This window comes from Arvicanthis niloticus, chromosome 4, assembly GCF_011762505.2.
Source record: "Arvicanthis niloticus isolate mArvNil1 chromosome 4, mArvNil1.pat.X, whole genome shotgun sequence".
NCBI classification, from domain to species: Eukaryota; Metazoa; Chordata; class Mammalia; order Rodentia; family Muridae; genus Arvicanthis; species Arvicanthis niloticus.
This window is the reverse complement of record NC_047661.1, coordinates 121404068-121420042: the sequence shown is the minus strand read 5'-3', so window position 1 is coordinate 121420042 and position 15975 is coordinate 121404068. Positions and strand designations below refer to the sequence as shown.

At 39.5% G+C, this 15975-nt stretch overlaps 1 protein-coding gene across 1 annotated transcript in view; it reads right to left on the bottom strand.

Moving 5' to 3' along the window:
• Col24a1 (collagen type XXIV alpha 1 chain) overlaps positions 1-15975 on the bottom strand; it is a 249393-nt gene that overhangs the window by 190319 nt on the left and 43099 nt on the right. Inside the window, exons 9-12 of the mRNA XM_034500238.2 lie at positions 11995-12048; positions 10888-10932; positions 9855-9908; positions 8686-8730 (exon numbers count right to left, since the gene is read on the bottom strand). Coding sequence (XP_034356129.1) covers positions 8686-8730; positions 9855-9908; positions 10888-10932; positions 11995-12048 — 198 coding nt within the window. The remainder of the gene's footprint in view (positions 1-8685; positions 8731-9854; positions 9909-10887; positions 10933-11994; positions 12049-15975) is intronic.

Genomic DNA, 15975 nt, shown 5'->3' with positions numbered 1-15975 from the left:
ACTGTGTGGTTGAACACATTGTAACTTTATTCCTTTTAGCAACAGTGGACATTCAAGCCATGATTCTGCCCTCACTGTCCTGTGAAATAAAATTGTTGTCAAGAAGTTTACAAATCTGCAACATATCACTGTGTTCAACCTGAGTGTTTCTGTCTCAGTTTGGGTTACTATAACTGTGATGAAACACTGTGACCAACAGCAATGTGGGAAGGAAAGGGTTTATTTCACTCACAGCTCCATAGAACAGTCCATCCTCAAAAGCTATGAGGAAAGGAATTTAAGCAGGGCAGGATCCTGGAGGCAGGAGCTGATGCAGAGGCCACAGAGGGGTGTTGCTTACTGGCTTGCTCCTCATGGCTTGCTCAGCCTGCTCTGTTGTAGAACCCAGGACTAGCAGCCCAGGGACAGTACCACATACAACAAGCTGGGCTTCCCTCACTGATCTTTAATCAAGAAAATGCCTTATAGCCAGATCTTATGGATACATGTTCTCAGTTGAGGCTCTCTCCTCTCTGATGACCCCAGCTTGTGCCAAGTTGACCAAAAAAAGCTACCTAGTACAAGTACAATGAGCTAACATATATATCTGAAAGTATTTGTGATAGTCAGATAATGAAAACAGAAGAGGAAAAATATTGCTATAAATTTGATAAATTAGAGATGATTGATTGATTTTTTTCCTAAGGACACAATTAGTAGTGTGGGACACAGTAGATGGCTCGCTTAATGTGAAATATCCAGAAGAGGCAAACGCACAGAGATACAAATAGTGATGTGGATGTAACAGGAGGGGCCACAGAGAACTGGGATGCCTTAGTGGTGATGGAGGAAATGTTCTAAAACTAAAAACCATGATGGATCACTAAAGCCCATCACTGCACAATTTGAAGGAGTTAACTTTGTGTTGTGTGAGTTATAGTTCAATAAGTTGTCCCTGAAACAGAGAAGTAGGGCTTCAGACATGGCCCAGCCAATGATGTGTTTGTGGCAAAGCAAAAGGATCATGGTTCCAGTTCCCAGCACTCAGATAAATACTTGAGCTTGGTGACACATGCTTATATTGCCAGCACTGGGGAGAAAGAGAAGTGGATCTCCCTGGCCATCATTATCTAGATAGTCTTGCTAACTGGGTGCTTGGGTGCAGAGAGACCCAGCCTCACAAACTAAGGTTGGAAGCCATTGCAAAAGACACTTGATGTTGACCTCTGGTTTCCATAGAAACACACACCACCGCCACACACACATGAACCCCTGTGGTGATGAGTCAGGAACAAAGCTGGGATACTGACAAACATTCTTGGATATCCACTCAGGATGTGCCAACTCTGACTTAACACCCTATCTCCACTGCCCACCTCTGGCCCTCAACACCACAGTTCCACCACAGTTCAGGGAGAGAAGCCGCTCTCTGAAGTAGCCCCACACAGTTTGTGATTTCTTCCTACAGAAGAGAAAACAAGAGGGGAAAATGGGGAAAGGACTGTGCTCAGCTCCACAGCAGTTACAATTCCCAGACGTCTTTCAAGCAGCGGGAACACACACACACGCACACGCACACGCACACACACCCTTTCCCTTCCAACCTCCTGTTTACTTCTGGTCACTGTCCAACATATGTAAATGCTTGTCACTGCATCTTTACCCCTTAAGCAGTTTAGTTGAAATGATTGGTATCTAGTTTCTGATTTTCATGTTTGTTATTTGAATGTAAACATTCCCTATTCTAGATAGAAAGAATGGATTTATTACTTCTTATTCTATATACATGTTCATCAATACATCATCAAGTTAAAAATAATTGTTGCTAAGTGGAGATGTCTTTTTGTGTTTTCATGAAACTCTACATATCACTTTAACCATGACTTGCTTCACTGAACAAATAGTATATGGTGACAAGTGATGGATACGGCTGCCAAAAATCACACTACAAAATCTGTGTAAAATTCTTAGAACCATGAAAATCAATAGAGATATTTCTGGCCAGTTTGATGGTTTTAGCTGCTGTGGAGAATCTCACACAGCACAGAGCTGTGGCTGATGTCTAGAAGCTGCTAGGCTATGGGGCCCGATGGTAGCTGACTCAAAGCAGGTAGGAACCCAGCACCCTCAAGTCTTGATCAGAGAGTAACTTCTTCCCAGAACCCTAATGAGTTTGGATATAAACTGCACCACTCAGACCTCAGTAATGAAGCCCCATGGAGTCCTTAACATTACTTGATGTGTGAGCACCAGGCTCTGTTAAGCAGAACCTGGATCCTTGCCACAAAACTCAATCTGCCGTACTTGTAGGATTCGTTATGTAGCAGCAGAAACAGGAAACCAGAAACAGGAAACTGATAAAACTACCAGTTTAATCCTTAAGTCGAGAATAACAAAGCCTCGCTCACATATTTTGTGATGGTAACGGTCAGGGAATCTACCCACCATTGCTAGTTTCTTAAGCCTGCCATTGGTTTGAAGAAAACGACTGCTGTCTTATTGTAAGCTCAAGTCAATGAACATCAACATCAAACAGGTTAAAGTTTTCTGTTTACCTTAAAAGTTTTCCCTTAATCTAATGAAATATTTGTATTCTTAAAACTTTATCATTCCAGCATTTCAGTTTTCATTTTCTAATGAAAAGAGTGTTTATCATTTTGGAGAAAATTTGCATCTAATGCATATGCAAATCTAGACTGAAACCATCAGGTGATGTTTGATGCTAAGTATTTGTGATTCTGCAAGTACATCTATTGCTAACATCATATTAATTTTATGACCCCTGGGGTCATAAATAAGGGTACATATGGGAACTGGTCAACAGGAGCTTTGGATTATTAAGAACCACAATTACAATGTGCAAAGGTCCACTACATTCAGTTACACACACACACACACACACACACACACACACACACACACAGCCACAGCCACACACAGCCACAGTATTTCTCTTCTCTAGTGTTTCTACTGCACGACCAAATCCTCATTCTAATTTTATGTCATTTCTGTTTCCAACATTAGTGTCACCTACAGGCTTTCATAGAAGGCATGCACAGAATGTCTCTGGGGACTACACAATACCAAACTGTGACAGGTAGCCTCAGTGTTAAGATCTCAATGTGCTTGGGTACTTACAACTCCTGTTCTTGTATAGACTCCTTCCATGTTAAACCATGACTGATGTTTACTATCCACAGAAAACAGACGTGGCTGGTGCATGATTCATGGAGCTAAAAGATGCTGCGGCCTCTGTACTTTGGACGCATTGTCTCTCATCTTTGGAGAAGAGGAATTGCTGTTCTGAAGACCCTCACATAGTACTATGGAAGTCAGATCTTCCACTACCAACTAGCATCTACCCAGCCAGTCAGTATGCAAACTACCTAAAAGTTAATCCTGTCAGCCCAGTCAAGCCTTCAGATGACTATAACACCTGGCCAAACCTTAACTTTAGGCTCATGAATTAGACTGCTCGAATAAGCCACTATCAAGTTTCCAACTCAAAGAAACCATAATAATATATGCTTATTGTTGCTTAGGACCAGACCTACTTGGAGTTATTTTCATGTAGCATTGAACAACTAATACACTGTAACAACTGTGGTGTCTGAAATTACAGAGCCTGCTATGGTGGCTAGGCATCGAGTGACGTGTCACCTAGCTGCTTTTACTGCACATTCATTGCATTTATGACCTGCAGAACCTTCTAAAGCTCAAAGAATAAGTTTACCTACTTCCCAAGTCTAACAATGATGCTATTACCAAACATGGAAGTTTTCAAACATAAAATGTCACTCACTTCTCCTTGAATATACAGATGGTGTTAATATTTGAGATCATTCACAGATCCTTGTAGTGTATTCAGATTTGTGTAAGCAATGAAAAAAAGATTGTTTTTCTATTTCTACAAAGAAATCATAAAAATAATCCATATAGAATAATAAAATAATCATCAAATTGTGACTACACGTTTACAGAATTTAAAAAATAAAAGCGATATAAATACTAATATGTAATGTACTTTTTTCATTCTAGTATAAGGTTTAAAAACATATTCAGCCTAAAGTAGACTAAATAAAAATTATCGCTAATGCACTGATGATAAAAATATAGTAATAATAAATTTTATAGATAAGATTCACTAAGTTGACATACCAGTATATGGAGAGAGATATCATTCTAAGAAATGAATCACCAGAATCATTTCTCTAGAGTTAGAAAGATGAAGTACAGCCTAGATTTTACTTCTGTGCAACACACACACACACACACACACACACACACACACACCCCTATTTCTAGCATTTAGAAATTCTTCAGGAAGGACACAGTCACGGCTGGCTTGCATCAGGCTCTGTGATAGCCTCTCTGTCCTCACAGCTAGGACAGTTTGATCCACAAGTCCGAGGTGACGCTTGGACTCTGTCTCAACTGAGCCGATGACAGGCTTCAGTAGGACGTCGAGTCACTCTAGGTAGGTGTTATTAGACCATGCCTCCAGTTTTCAGAGTCTTTTCTGCCTTGTTATTGAAGAATGGTCATCACCACGAGCTCCTACTCTGACAATTCCTTTCCCTCATTTCAGAAAGTATTTGGAACACAGCACCTATTTACTACATGTGCTGTTCCCCCCAAACACTAGACCTCACCACCACACACCACTGTGTGTTTCTTACTTTGATGACATACAAGGCTCTCTACATTGGCCATCTGTCATCAGCCCTGAACATAATCCCCCAGCTGTGGATGACACGTCCCTGTGAAATCAAGCTTGTCTGGGGTTTTCCAAACAAGCAGTGGGTGTCTCATTCCCAACCTCATGGGTGAGGCAAACTCAAAGTCCTGGAATCTGGAACTTTGTACTTGTCCTTTATATAGTAGTTAGCCAAATATAGTTGCAATGGATAGTTCCATAAATAGAAAACAGAAAATAGGTACCATTTCCCTGAAGAAGGAAGAAATCATTGGAAAATTAATAGCTATCTACCAAAATATTCCAGCATTTCCTTTATGACCCAATGAACTGCACTTTTTTTTTTTTCCGGAAGCAAAGAAAATACTGTCTCTGCCTTCTCCAGAAGGCGTGTGCTTCTGAGATGATAGTGTGCTCTATGTGTGTTTAAAGTTGCCACGGGCTAAACATAGACACTAATAACAGATGCTGAGCAGAGAGCTTATACTCAACTCTTAACACTGGGGTTAGAAGCCAAAACATAGCTTACTTTAAATGGACTCCTCCATCAGAAAGTTCTATGAGAAAAAGACAGGGCTGGGGCATCCTCTTCTATAGTTAGAAAAGTAAACCTCCCTTAAGGCTTTCGGTTTTGTTTTCCCAGGACTATGACCTAGGACAGTGTTACTTTCAAACTTTAAATGTAATATGATTTCATTACTTGTAATCTAGTCTTATCAAGGCTGAGAAATCATAAAGAATATGAATGTCTACATGTGTGTGTCTGTGCAAGTGTGTGCCTCCATAGAACACACATGGAGGACAGAGGACAACCTTGGTCCTCACATTCTGTTAGAGACAGGATCTCTCATTGGCTTGGAACTGAACCACAGAGGCCAGACTAGTGGGCCCCCAAGCTTGCAGGGATCTGTGTGTCTCCACCACTTCACCAGCACTGAAATCGCAGACACGTACTTCTGTACTCGATTTTTCATGGACTCTGGGGATCTGAACTCAGATCTTCAGGCTTACAAGGTTTACTTTACTAAATGAACCATCTCTCTGCCTAAAACACTGACATTTTTATAATTATTGTCTGGGTGTTATTGAGAATAAATGCCATCTCCTATTTCATGTCTGTCTTCAGTCATGGAAAGTCAGCTGTGGTATATATTTTTTAGATGTGAAAGAATACAACTTAGTACAATAAACATTCTAGAGATACATCAAGCTGGTTGCCCTTTAAATACTTCTGAAAACAACATTAGAATTAACTTCTGACTACTGTCCTACAAAATGAAGTTTGGAAACCACATCGAAAAGTATGTGAAGTTATGTATAATGCATGAAATCTGCAGGTCTCAAATATATACAAATCCTGTTTGCCTTCACTATTTTTCCAAGAGCTGCTACTCTTCATATCAATGGCTGTTTTGAACCAATTAAAGAATACGATTCATGGCATATCTGCTCCAAGATAATATCTCACGTATATACAGTGAAGAGTATGTCACAGAAGACCACTGTGGTGATTTTTAGAAAGTCTCACTCACAAACATTGCTTGCTACCTTGTTCGATGTTTTTTCTCCATCTGAGATCTCTGGAGAATGAATGTTACTTGAGTTCAGATCACAGATCCTAAAGCATGCCCAGGGTTCATCTGTTGGGCCTGTCAGTCTTCAATGGTAGTTTTGTTAATAGGGATTTGCATTCCAGGGGTCAATCCCTGGTATTCAGCCCTTTAGCATTCAAGTTTTGATTGGATTATGACATGCAAACAGGAGAGAAAGATGAGAACTATAAAAGCCGAAGGCCCCAGTGCCCGAGTTAACATCTGGAAGGGCTAACAGCAGCTGGGGTCAAACAGGGTCTTTACCTAAGTGCTGCTTAACAAAAACCTTATCCCTACACTCCTGCATCTCCTAATGAAAGGGGAGAGAGCAAATTTCAGCACCAACAACCCAAGTCCAAAGAGTTTATTTGCTAAAATAACTATTTTAATAGTCTTTGACCCTGAAGTATCGCAAATTCCTAACAAAAACAACTGTCTAGCTTCTAAGTAATAGTCATGATAAAAGAATCTGAAGATATACTGTGTTACAAATACCAGCTAATTTTGTAAACACTGCATGCATGCAGATACTATTTCACTTGCAAGGGGGCAAGTTTTGAAGGAAGTAAGATTTGAATAGAAGTAACTTGTAACAGAAATGTTAAATTAAAAAAAAAAAAACCACAGTATGAGGGTAAATGAGAATTACCTCCGTTGTAAAGTAATTATTTCTTGAATAAGCAAAACAGTAAATCATTTGTAAGTCTGTCCATTTCAATAGTACTTGTATATTTAGACTGTCCAGAAAAGGCTCATCTCACTGTTAGTCTATGCTTTCACTAAACAACAACTAAAGGACCAGACATCATTGAGTTGGTTCCCTGTAGCTGATTTCATGGTTTGTGTTTACTCAGAAGTAAGTGATCATTTGTCAGAAGCATGAACATGTGATTTGTCCAACATTCTCATAAGTGTTAGCTCAGAAATGATACTTACTTACATAGCTAAGAAGAGGGATGGCATAAGAACTCCTCCTGAGGCCCCCAGTACTTTGGCCAACTGCACCTTAAACTGTCCCTCACTCTAACTGCTTGGCCTTATATGTATCACCAAGCCACTTTGTGGCAAAAAAATAAGAAAGAATATATGTAACAAACATGACGTGTTATAATATCAAGTAATTTCTTACTATAAACAATAGTTAGTAAAAACTGGATTTGTGTGTTTTTCAAACACAGTTCTCAGCATCTTGCACAAATGCATATATTTTGAAGCAACAAACCTTTGCCAGTTTTATGAAGTGAAGGGCAGTAGAATCAAAGGTACCAGAAAGCTTTGCACTTCACATTTTTTATACTTTCTTAAACTGCATTTCAGACTATTTATTTGTATTTAGTGTGTATGAGACTTTTGTTTGCATGTATAACTGTGTATCACATGCATACTATGCCCTCAGAGGCCAGAAGTGGGTGTTGGATCTACTGGGCATGGAATTACAGATGGTTGTGAATAAGCAACCCAAAGTTTCCTGTAAATCTCCCTGGATAAATTGTCCCACCATGGAGCAGGAAACTAGAACCTTCCTGTGTGTAGTTGATGCCAAGGTCAAGTCAGTATCCATACAAGACCAAGTATGTTAGTCAAAAATAGTGATTATCCAAGTCATAGATGACAGCGCTTTCAGAAATGCTTGATTTGCTCACCAGTCCCAAGCACTGTCTACTGGTTTTTCTGGTTCTGAACTCTTAAGGTAATTATTAATGGACAATGTGCTTTTTTAAGCATAAGAAGTTATATATTATTATAAATGATTTTGTTGTTTGGTAACTTTGATAGGAACAAGATGGGAAAACTGAGAGCTGTAGACTGGAGCAGAAAAGGCTAAAGCTAATGAGCCTGGCCTATTGTCCACTTGAACAGACCCAGTGCTTCATATTTTGCTTAAAAGTTTGACATATGACAAGTAGAGACTGGGTTCTGTTGGAGTGTGCAAATAGGGCTACCATGCAAAAAGTGCAATACCTATTCATGTAAAATAGAACGTAATAAATAATACAGCACACAAAGTTCATTATATTTGTCTGTGGTTCTCCAGTGTAAATTTGATATGTGACAACATTGATTCATGATGTCAAAAGGTGGGACATCTGTGTGGAACTTCAGATGTCTAATCATCAAGGACAAGGTTAAGCTGTGTTTCCATTTATGTGTTTAGTTGTTCCTGTATGTTCTGGCATTTTTACTTCCTGGCCACAGAGACAACAATTTATTTTGCAGCTATACCAAAAAGAGGCTAAGCGGTACTGCATTTAGAGTTAATTTTATGGCTACTTTTTCTTTACTGTTTCAAGTATTATCTGATACAATGTTAAAGCGACACAAGAAACACAAAGGCAGAGACACTCAGGAACATTTTAAGAAGGGAGAAGCAAACAAGACTGGATCCCACTGGTCCTCAAGGACAAAGAAGCAAGTTACCTGTCTCCCCTTCGGTCCCTTCTTCCCACGGACCCCAGGAGTGCCCTAGAATACAGAAAAGACAAAAGCAAGCATTTGCTGAATGAATGCATTGGTTATTGCAGCTCTTTTTCTCAAATATCAATTAGTGAAATATAAATGAGCATCATGTCCAGAAAAGTTTCCATATATTCATTTAACTTCAATATATTCTTTAAAAATATATTTAATTCTTTCTCCAGAGAAGACTCCTGATATCATTCAGGCTTTCAAATGGGGTCCTTGCCTTCCCTGGCAATAATAGCTCTTTGTGAAGAGTACACATGCCACCAATAATGGGAAATCAGGCAAATAGGAACATCTTATTGGCTACAGCTAAGACAAGATGTCTGTCTTCATGTATCTTCTCTTTCTCTGTTTGGAGATAAAGAGAGTTAATCAAATCCTTGCACTACCAGATTCCAATTTTATGTGAATCCATTACAGTAAAGCAAGCTAGAGAGAAGAGTTCCCTTACTGCTTCAGATTATCTTTTATAAAGATGTCACCAGCCTTTCTTCAACTCTCTGGTCATGGAAGAAGCAGTAAATTATAATAGTCATCTGTCGGACTGGGTACCCAGAACACTGGTGGCCATGTTCTAAGCACTCTCGCGTCCTGCACATGTCAAGGGTCAGCTGCCCTCTCTGTATATGCCCCACTCCCTCATTCAATAATGAGAATAACAACAGCTCTTGGTGGACATTATAGGAGTCAATCTATATGAAGTGTTTTTATAGTAATGCGTGTGTGTATGGCAATTTGGTAAATCCATTTTGAGTTAGAGTATCTATTAATTGATATATAAAGCATCCTTCACAATACGATCACCTTGACTTATGGTCATTTATGATCTCCAGAGAGGAAGAAATCCATCAGGACTAGGCATAGTTACACATAGCCCTATCTTTGTATTTTAACATGCATTTAAAAAATTAAATTTAAAAGTTCTAACCATAAATGGTCGTATAATGTTTCCTACAAAAACTTTATTAGAATGTATAGAAACCTAATGTTATTTCTACAGGTGATTTATCTTAGACCAGGCGTAATTGCTCATTCAGTAAGAATTCCTTCCTGATATGTGAGTGTGTGATTCCATGAAATCAACAGAACACCTTAGATGTTATATTCGAAGAAAATAACCTCACCCTTTCTCCTTCAGGCCCCAGCTGTCCCGCCTCTCCAGGAGAGCCAATGAAACCCTTCAAGAAAGAAAACAATCTTTACATTGTCTCATTTCACTGCTTGCTCCACAAAATTCTAAGTAGAAGTGTTGAAAATGTTATTTATCTTAATATTAAATTTAAAGATGTAAAAATATCGACAGCTTCTCGTGTTACTGTTTTCTGTCAAAGCATTACACGTCAATATTTTTTCATTGATACAAAAGAGTAGCGAGTGCAACCCAAGGCATGGCAGCAACTTCACATTGACACAGCCAAAGCCTTTCTTTCACTGACGTTCTGGGGCAGGAAAACACATAGACCAGTTATATAATAGGGTAGACTGTAAGAAGCACAGGCAAGCATGCATTTCAGTGAGGGGAGGGGAGATGTGCAGCACATAAATCTTGGTAAGCAGACAGAGGTTGCAGATGTACACACCAAACCCAGCAAAGACAGCTATGGGATTGTAATTCACAGCACACTCCATCTATCAAGGTATTTTCCCTTGCTCACTTACTAAGGATGGCTCACATTTGTTCACTTACTAAAGATAGCTCATATTTTCCTTTAAGGGATTAGAAGCATAAAGAGATGCCCCTGATGTGAAGCTGACTTTCTTCTTCACAGGTGTTTCCTTACTCATGACAATGATGATGATTCCTGCACCATCGAATCAATCTCCACCTTAAACTGCACCTCTTCACTGCAAGGCTTCCTCTAAGGCTTTGGTGTGTTCATATGTAAATGATGCTACACTCTGCGAGCACAGCACATCCTAACATCACCAACAGCAAGTTAAGATTGGGAAGGGCATAGTAATGATGTGAACACAGCCTTGAAGGAACCTGGGACAGATGGCTCCTGTGCACCAAACAGAAAATGGCAAATGCATTCCTTTCTAACTGAATTTGCATAAAATTCAAAATGCCTAAGAGTGTGGAGATGGCAAATACTTTGTATCTTTTTCTTCTACTTGCAGGCATACTTAACAAACTGATGAAAAATGGTTACTTACTCGGACACCTTTGGGGCCTGGGTTACCCTCTGGTCCAGCTAAACCCTGGTGTGAACAAGAGACGCTGTCAGGATGGCACAGTATGCCGAGGAGTTAACAAATAGACTAATAAAACTACAAAAAGGTATCATTTCTAAGACTATAAAACTCAGAGCTCAGTTTACCTAAAGAAGATTACAAATGCTCAAAGATTTTTGGAATTTCAGAACCCAAAAGGCATTACGTATAATGAATATATATGTTTATGTCATCTAAACAAAGAACATTGGCAGGTGTTGTCAGGAACAACAAACTACTTTGCTCTAAATTATTTTTCAGTTGGAAGTTATCTGTCTTATGTTAAGACACCAGCTTACTTTAAGACCTACTTCAGTATGTTTTTAAGAGATGATTATGTTTTAAACTTCAAATCATGTATGTTTTCATACTTTATTCTTTCTGATAACATATACCCTCACTAAATGGTTCTAGTACATTATACATACCATACCTTGGGACAGTTCTAAGTGCTTAAAATACAATTTTGTTAAGAAATTTTGTTTGCTATTTGCTATGAATCTACAGTTCAGCATTTAACTAATTATTTTTAGAAACAAGTCATGAAAAGTCTAAAAAGAAAAACTCTGTTATTAATTTATGTGAAATTAGGAAGGAAGTTAGAGGGAAATAGATACAAAATGTTTGAAAAAGATTTTCAAAACTGTACAATGAACTGAATTCATGTCAGATGAGTGTTTCATAGGGGTGTGTGAAGTCTTTACAAGCATGTTATTAAAATAACACTTATTGTGGAGATACTTTCATTTCAGTGAGGTTAGTGTGGCACTCGGTTAAGATCATATTTACCTCTCAGGCATCATAACTTAAAAATTCTACCCCAAAATATGTCAAATATATTTAAAATCCAGACTTCCACATCCAACAAACCAGAATACAGTAGAATATTTGAAGAATTTTTACAACTTTGATTTTGATTGTTTGTCTAAGTAATTTGCCATGAAGGAGAACTAACATATCCATCATTTGAACAACAACTCTTGAAATCAGAATATGCCATGCAGGTGTGAAGAGGGACGTGAAGGAGAAGTATAAATATAGTCACTGCACCTGCCTGCCAGGGTAGCCAGGTGAGCCAATATTACCAGCGAGTCCTGGAATTCCCTGAAATGAAAAAAATCAACAAATAAGACATAGGCAAAACCCAGAGGACACCCAAGGAAACATATTTGGTATTTATCATACCCAAATTTAATAAACAAATAATTCCCATGAAATTATTGAGTATAGCAAGGTATGTATCGTACTGAAATTGTTATTTAAAGAGAAGAAGTTAAGCTAAAAGTTTTAATAAAAATGTATAAGACCATTATATAAAGGCCCTAAGTGTGATACTGACCACTAATAACAAAGGTGGGAGGAAGAGTCTAGTGCTGGCTATGTCAATGAGACAACTGTTTTCCAGGAAGAGCAAGTACATTTCATAATAGTGTTTCATCACCAAGCAGGAGGATCAGTGGATTCCCACCTCTTGTTTCTGACTAAGGTACACATAACTTTATGGAGAGTCTGGTTGAGTAAGTACATCTTGATGGACACATACCTTTATAATGCCATGGGTCTCCCTCAAATTCACAGAGCAGATCTGGAGGATGCGTGGACTGAATATTCATGTTCTGCTCCAAGTTCACACATTGAAATCCTAAGTCCAACTCTCAGGCCTGGTGGTTTAAGGGGTAGTGTAGCCTTTGCGGGGGGGTAGTTATGTTAAATGGATGGAGTCCTCATGAATGGCCCTTTTATGAAAAGGTCAAGAGCTGGGTAGCCCTATCTGTACCCTGCCAGGATATAAGGCAAATGTTTGATGCCCTGAATACAGCCCTCATTAGGTCATCCAGGCTGACCTACCAAGGATCTCAGATGTTCAGCCTCTAGGATATTTCTCTAGGGAGAACCAAAGCTTTGTTGTTTATAAGCCATCTGGTCAGTGGAATTTTGTCATAGTAGCCCACGCTAATTTAGACACAGTGAATTCACTTGGAATTGACACACTTTGTATTCTGGGCTTCAGAAACATTTTGCTCAAAGAAAGCTGATAGAGATTCAAAAGATATCAGAGAGGAATGGCTGGAAAAATGAGTAAAAAATATTAATTTTCTTCATCCCTTTTCACTAATGGTTTTAAATTTTTTATCGACTTACTCAGCTGCTTATGTGTATGAGTGTTCTGTGTACCACGTGCATGCAGTGCCCAGGGAGGTCAGAAGAGGGCAGCTGATCTCCTGGAACTGGAATTACAGATGGTTGTGAGCCACCAAGTGGGTGCAGGAACTAAACCTTGGCCCTCTGGGAAAGAAAGCATCCAGTGCCCTTAGTCACTGAGTCAGCTCTTCAGACACCCATCAATGTTCATTCATCCATTCATCTGTTTCCTCGGGGTTTATGTGTCTTAAGCGACTCTTAAAAGAAGGTGTGCTGTGCTGTTCTCTTTTATCACCACATGCTAGCAGCAGTAGGATAGTGGTAGGCTTTCTAGAGTCCTGTGACATAGAATCCATTTCTAGCTTACTGCCTGTAAAGAGTTAGCAGACTGCCTTTTGTCTGCCTGCTTCTGAGGCACACAGAAGCACTGCCTCCAGTTAAATTCTGAAACCCCAAAACCCCTAAAACTCTGGAAAATCAGGAGGAGGAACAGACCCAGGGCAAAGCAAACTGAGGATACAATTTAGAGTCCCTTCTTTCTATTGGTTTAGTTTTGTTCTCCTGTCCCCTTTGACCAACAATTATTCCTCGCTAAGACTGTTCTTATAGCACATATTTTACCTGTGCTTTACATCTCTTAAGTTGATATTATTTTACATCTAAAGCAATGGGGATATGCAGAAGTAATGGTGGTGGGTAGTCTAATGGATTAAGAACGAACACCGGCCTTCTGAGGCTTACACAGTGAAAATTCTTACCTACACGAGAACAATCTCTAAAACTGTCAATATGAAATATTGCCCTACTGATATGAACTACGTAAGGTATCTAATTCCTATCATATTCACTGAGCATGTTAAACACTAAGCTCCTATCACCTTGTTCAATCTCTTTTAAAAAAAAACCCTATAAAATAGATATTGTTTCTGTGTTATAGATTTGAGAAAATGAGATAAAAGATTTCAGCCACCAGCGGCATGGACACCATGGCTAGTACGTGGGACACCAGGACTTAAATCAATGATTCTAATTTCAGAGACTGCTCCTCACAGAGAATGTGGTGCCCACAGTGAGTGTGATGTGCAGTTAACACTCCAGGAAAAGCCCCCTGCATATGACCTTCCCCTCAGCACATCTACAACTGTCTTCTTTAATGTCTCATCTGATTCCAAAACACACAGAGCTAAGTGGAGAGTCATGAGGCTTTGTGTTTGGATATGAGTCTGGGAAAGGGTGAGACACATTTAAAAGGCAGTTTTTATTTATAGGTCATTGTCTCTCTGACTAACAGGAACCACCATGCCTTTCTCATTCCACTCCTAGCTACAATAGGTGTTTTTTTTTTTTTTTTTTTTTTTTTTTTTTTTTTGCAAGTTTGCAATGGGACAGGAGGGCAATCTGATTCAGGATGGGTTCCTAACACATCCCAGCTGCAGGGAGGAAACAGGAGAATTCCATTGTGTCTCAGCCTCACTCGATCAGACAAACACCAACAGAGCCAGCAGTGAGTGTCCCTCATGGTCTTTGTAAGTCACTAGCACACTGTGGGACAGCCACACTCTAAAATCCACTGTGACGGGCACAGAAACACAAAGGCACCGTGGCTGAGCTCACTCTGTACTTAAAAAAATGGATTTAAAAAATACATTCTAATTGAGCAATTAAGATCAGGAAATGAGGAAGTCTGTCTCAATGTCACTTCTCATGCAAAGGACATCAAAATAGCTGTGCTTAGTTGGGCAACTTCATTAAGAATTGTAGCAACATCACTACATGCCTTTCTACACAGTCTTGGTTGCCTTATGAGCAAAACAGAATGTCACCTGGGTCATGTGACTATTATGTGGGGAGGATGGACATACAGAGGAATAGCTTCTACAGCGGAAGCTGCAGCAGCTACAGCCCAGTGCTTCTGAACATTTGATTAACTAGCACATGAAAAATATTCAGCATCCTGTGGCCACAGTCCATCGTAGTACAGTTTTGCAAAAATGTACAGGCTCAGCCAGCTTTGATGAAAATGAGATGATTGTGTTTTCAAGGGTTTGCTGGCCGATTTACTGACAATTATTTTCCCCCAGAAATGAATCTTAGGCTCATAGCCACACTCTAAGTGAAATGAATCAATTATTGTCCTTGGCATGTCTAGTATTCTCAGAGTTGAAAGGAAAGATTATTTTAACTGTTCCTCAAGTCACTGTGAATTTTGACTCTTCTCTTTCTAGTCTTTATGAAGGGTGTGTGTATGTACAATGTGCATCTCTCTCTGAGTGTGAACGTGCACACACAGAGGCCAAAAGTTAACCTTGGAGCCATTCCTCAAGAGCCATCCACCTTATTTTTGGTTACAGAGTCTCTCACTGAGAGTCAAAGTAGACCCTGACCCAGGGGCAGTGAAGCCCAGGGATCCTTCTGCCTCTTACGTGCAGTGCTAGGACTCAAACTCAGGTCTTCATGGCAAGTGCTTTATAATTTAAACTCTCTGGTCTATATTTTCCAGTCTGTAAAACTAAATCCAGACTCCCCAGCTATAGTAATATTATCCCTCAGAGCAATACTGTGTAAGTTAACAGAACCGAACAACTGAGCAGTTTCAAGGATTCATTATTGGCAGTGCCGAGTTGTCACTACTTCTAATGGATTGGGCTACTTTGTTGAAGTCAATGTATTTCTGGCAAAGCAGAGTTCTAGGGATGCTTTTTCTCCCTGGGGGCTAATTCCTATCTCCCTTCCCGTACTCCCGTCCTGTAAATGCTCACATGCCTTTTAGCACTTGCCTAAGCTTCAGGAAGCCAATCCTGCATCTGCTACTGATATACACTCCACTTTCCTGGCTGTGGGTGCTAATTAGTAATATTGAAAAATTGCACCGAAGGGACTGGAAATGCA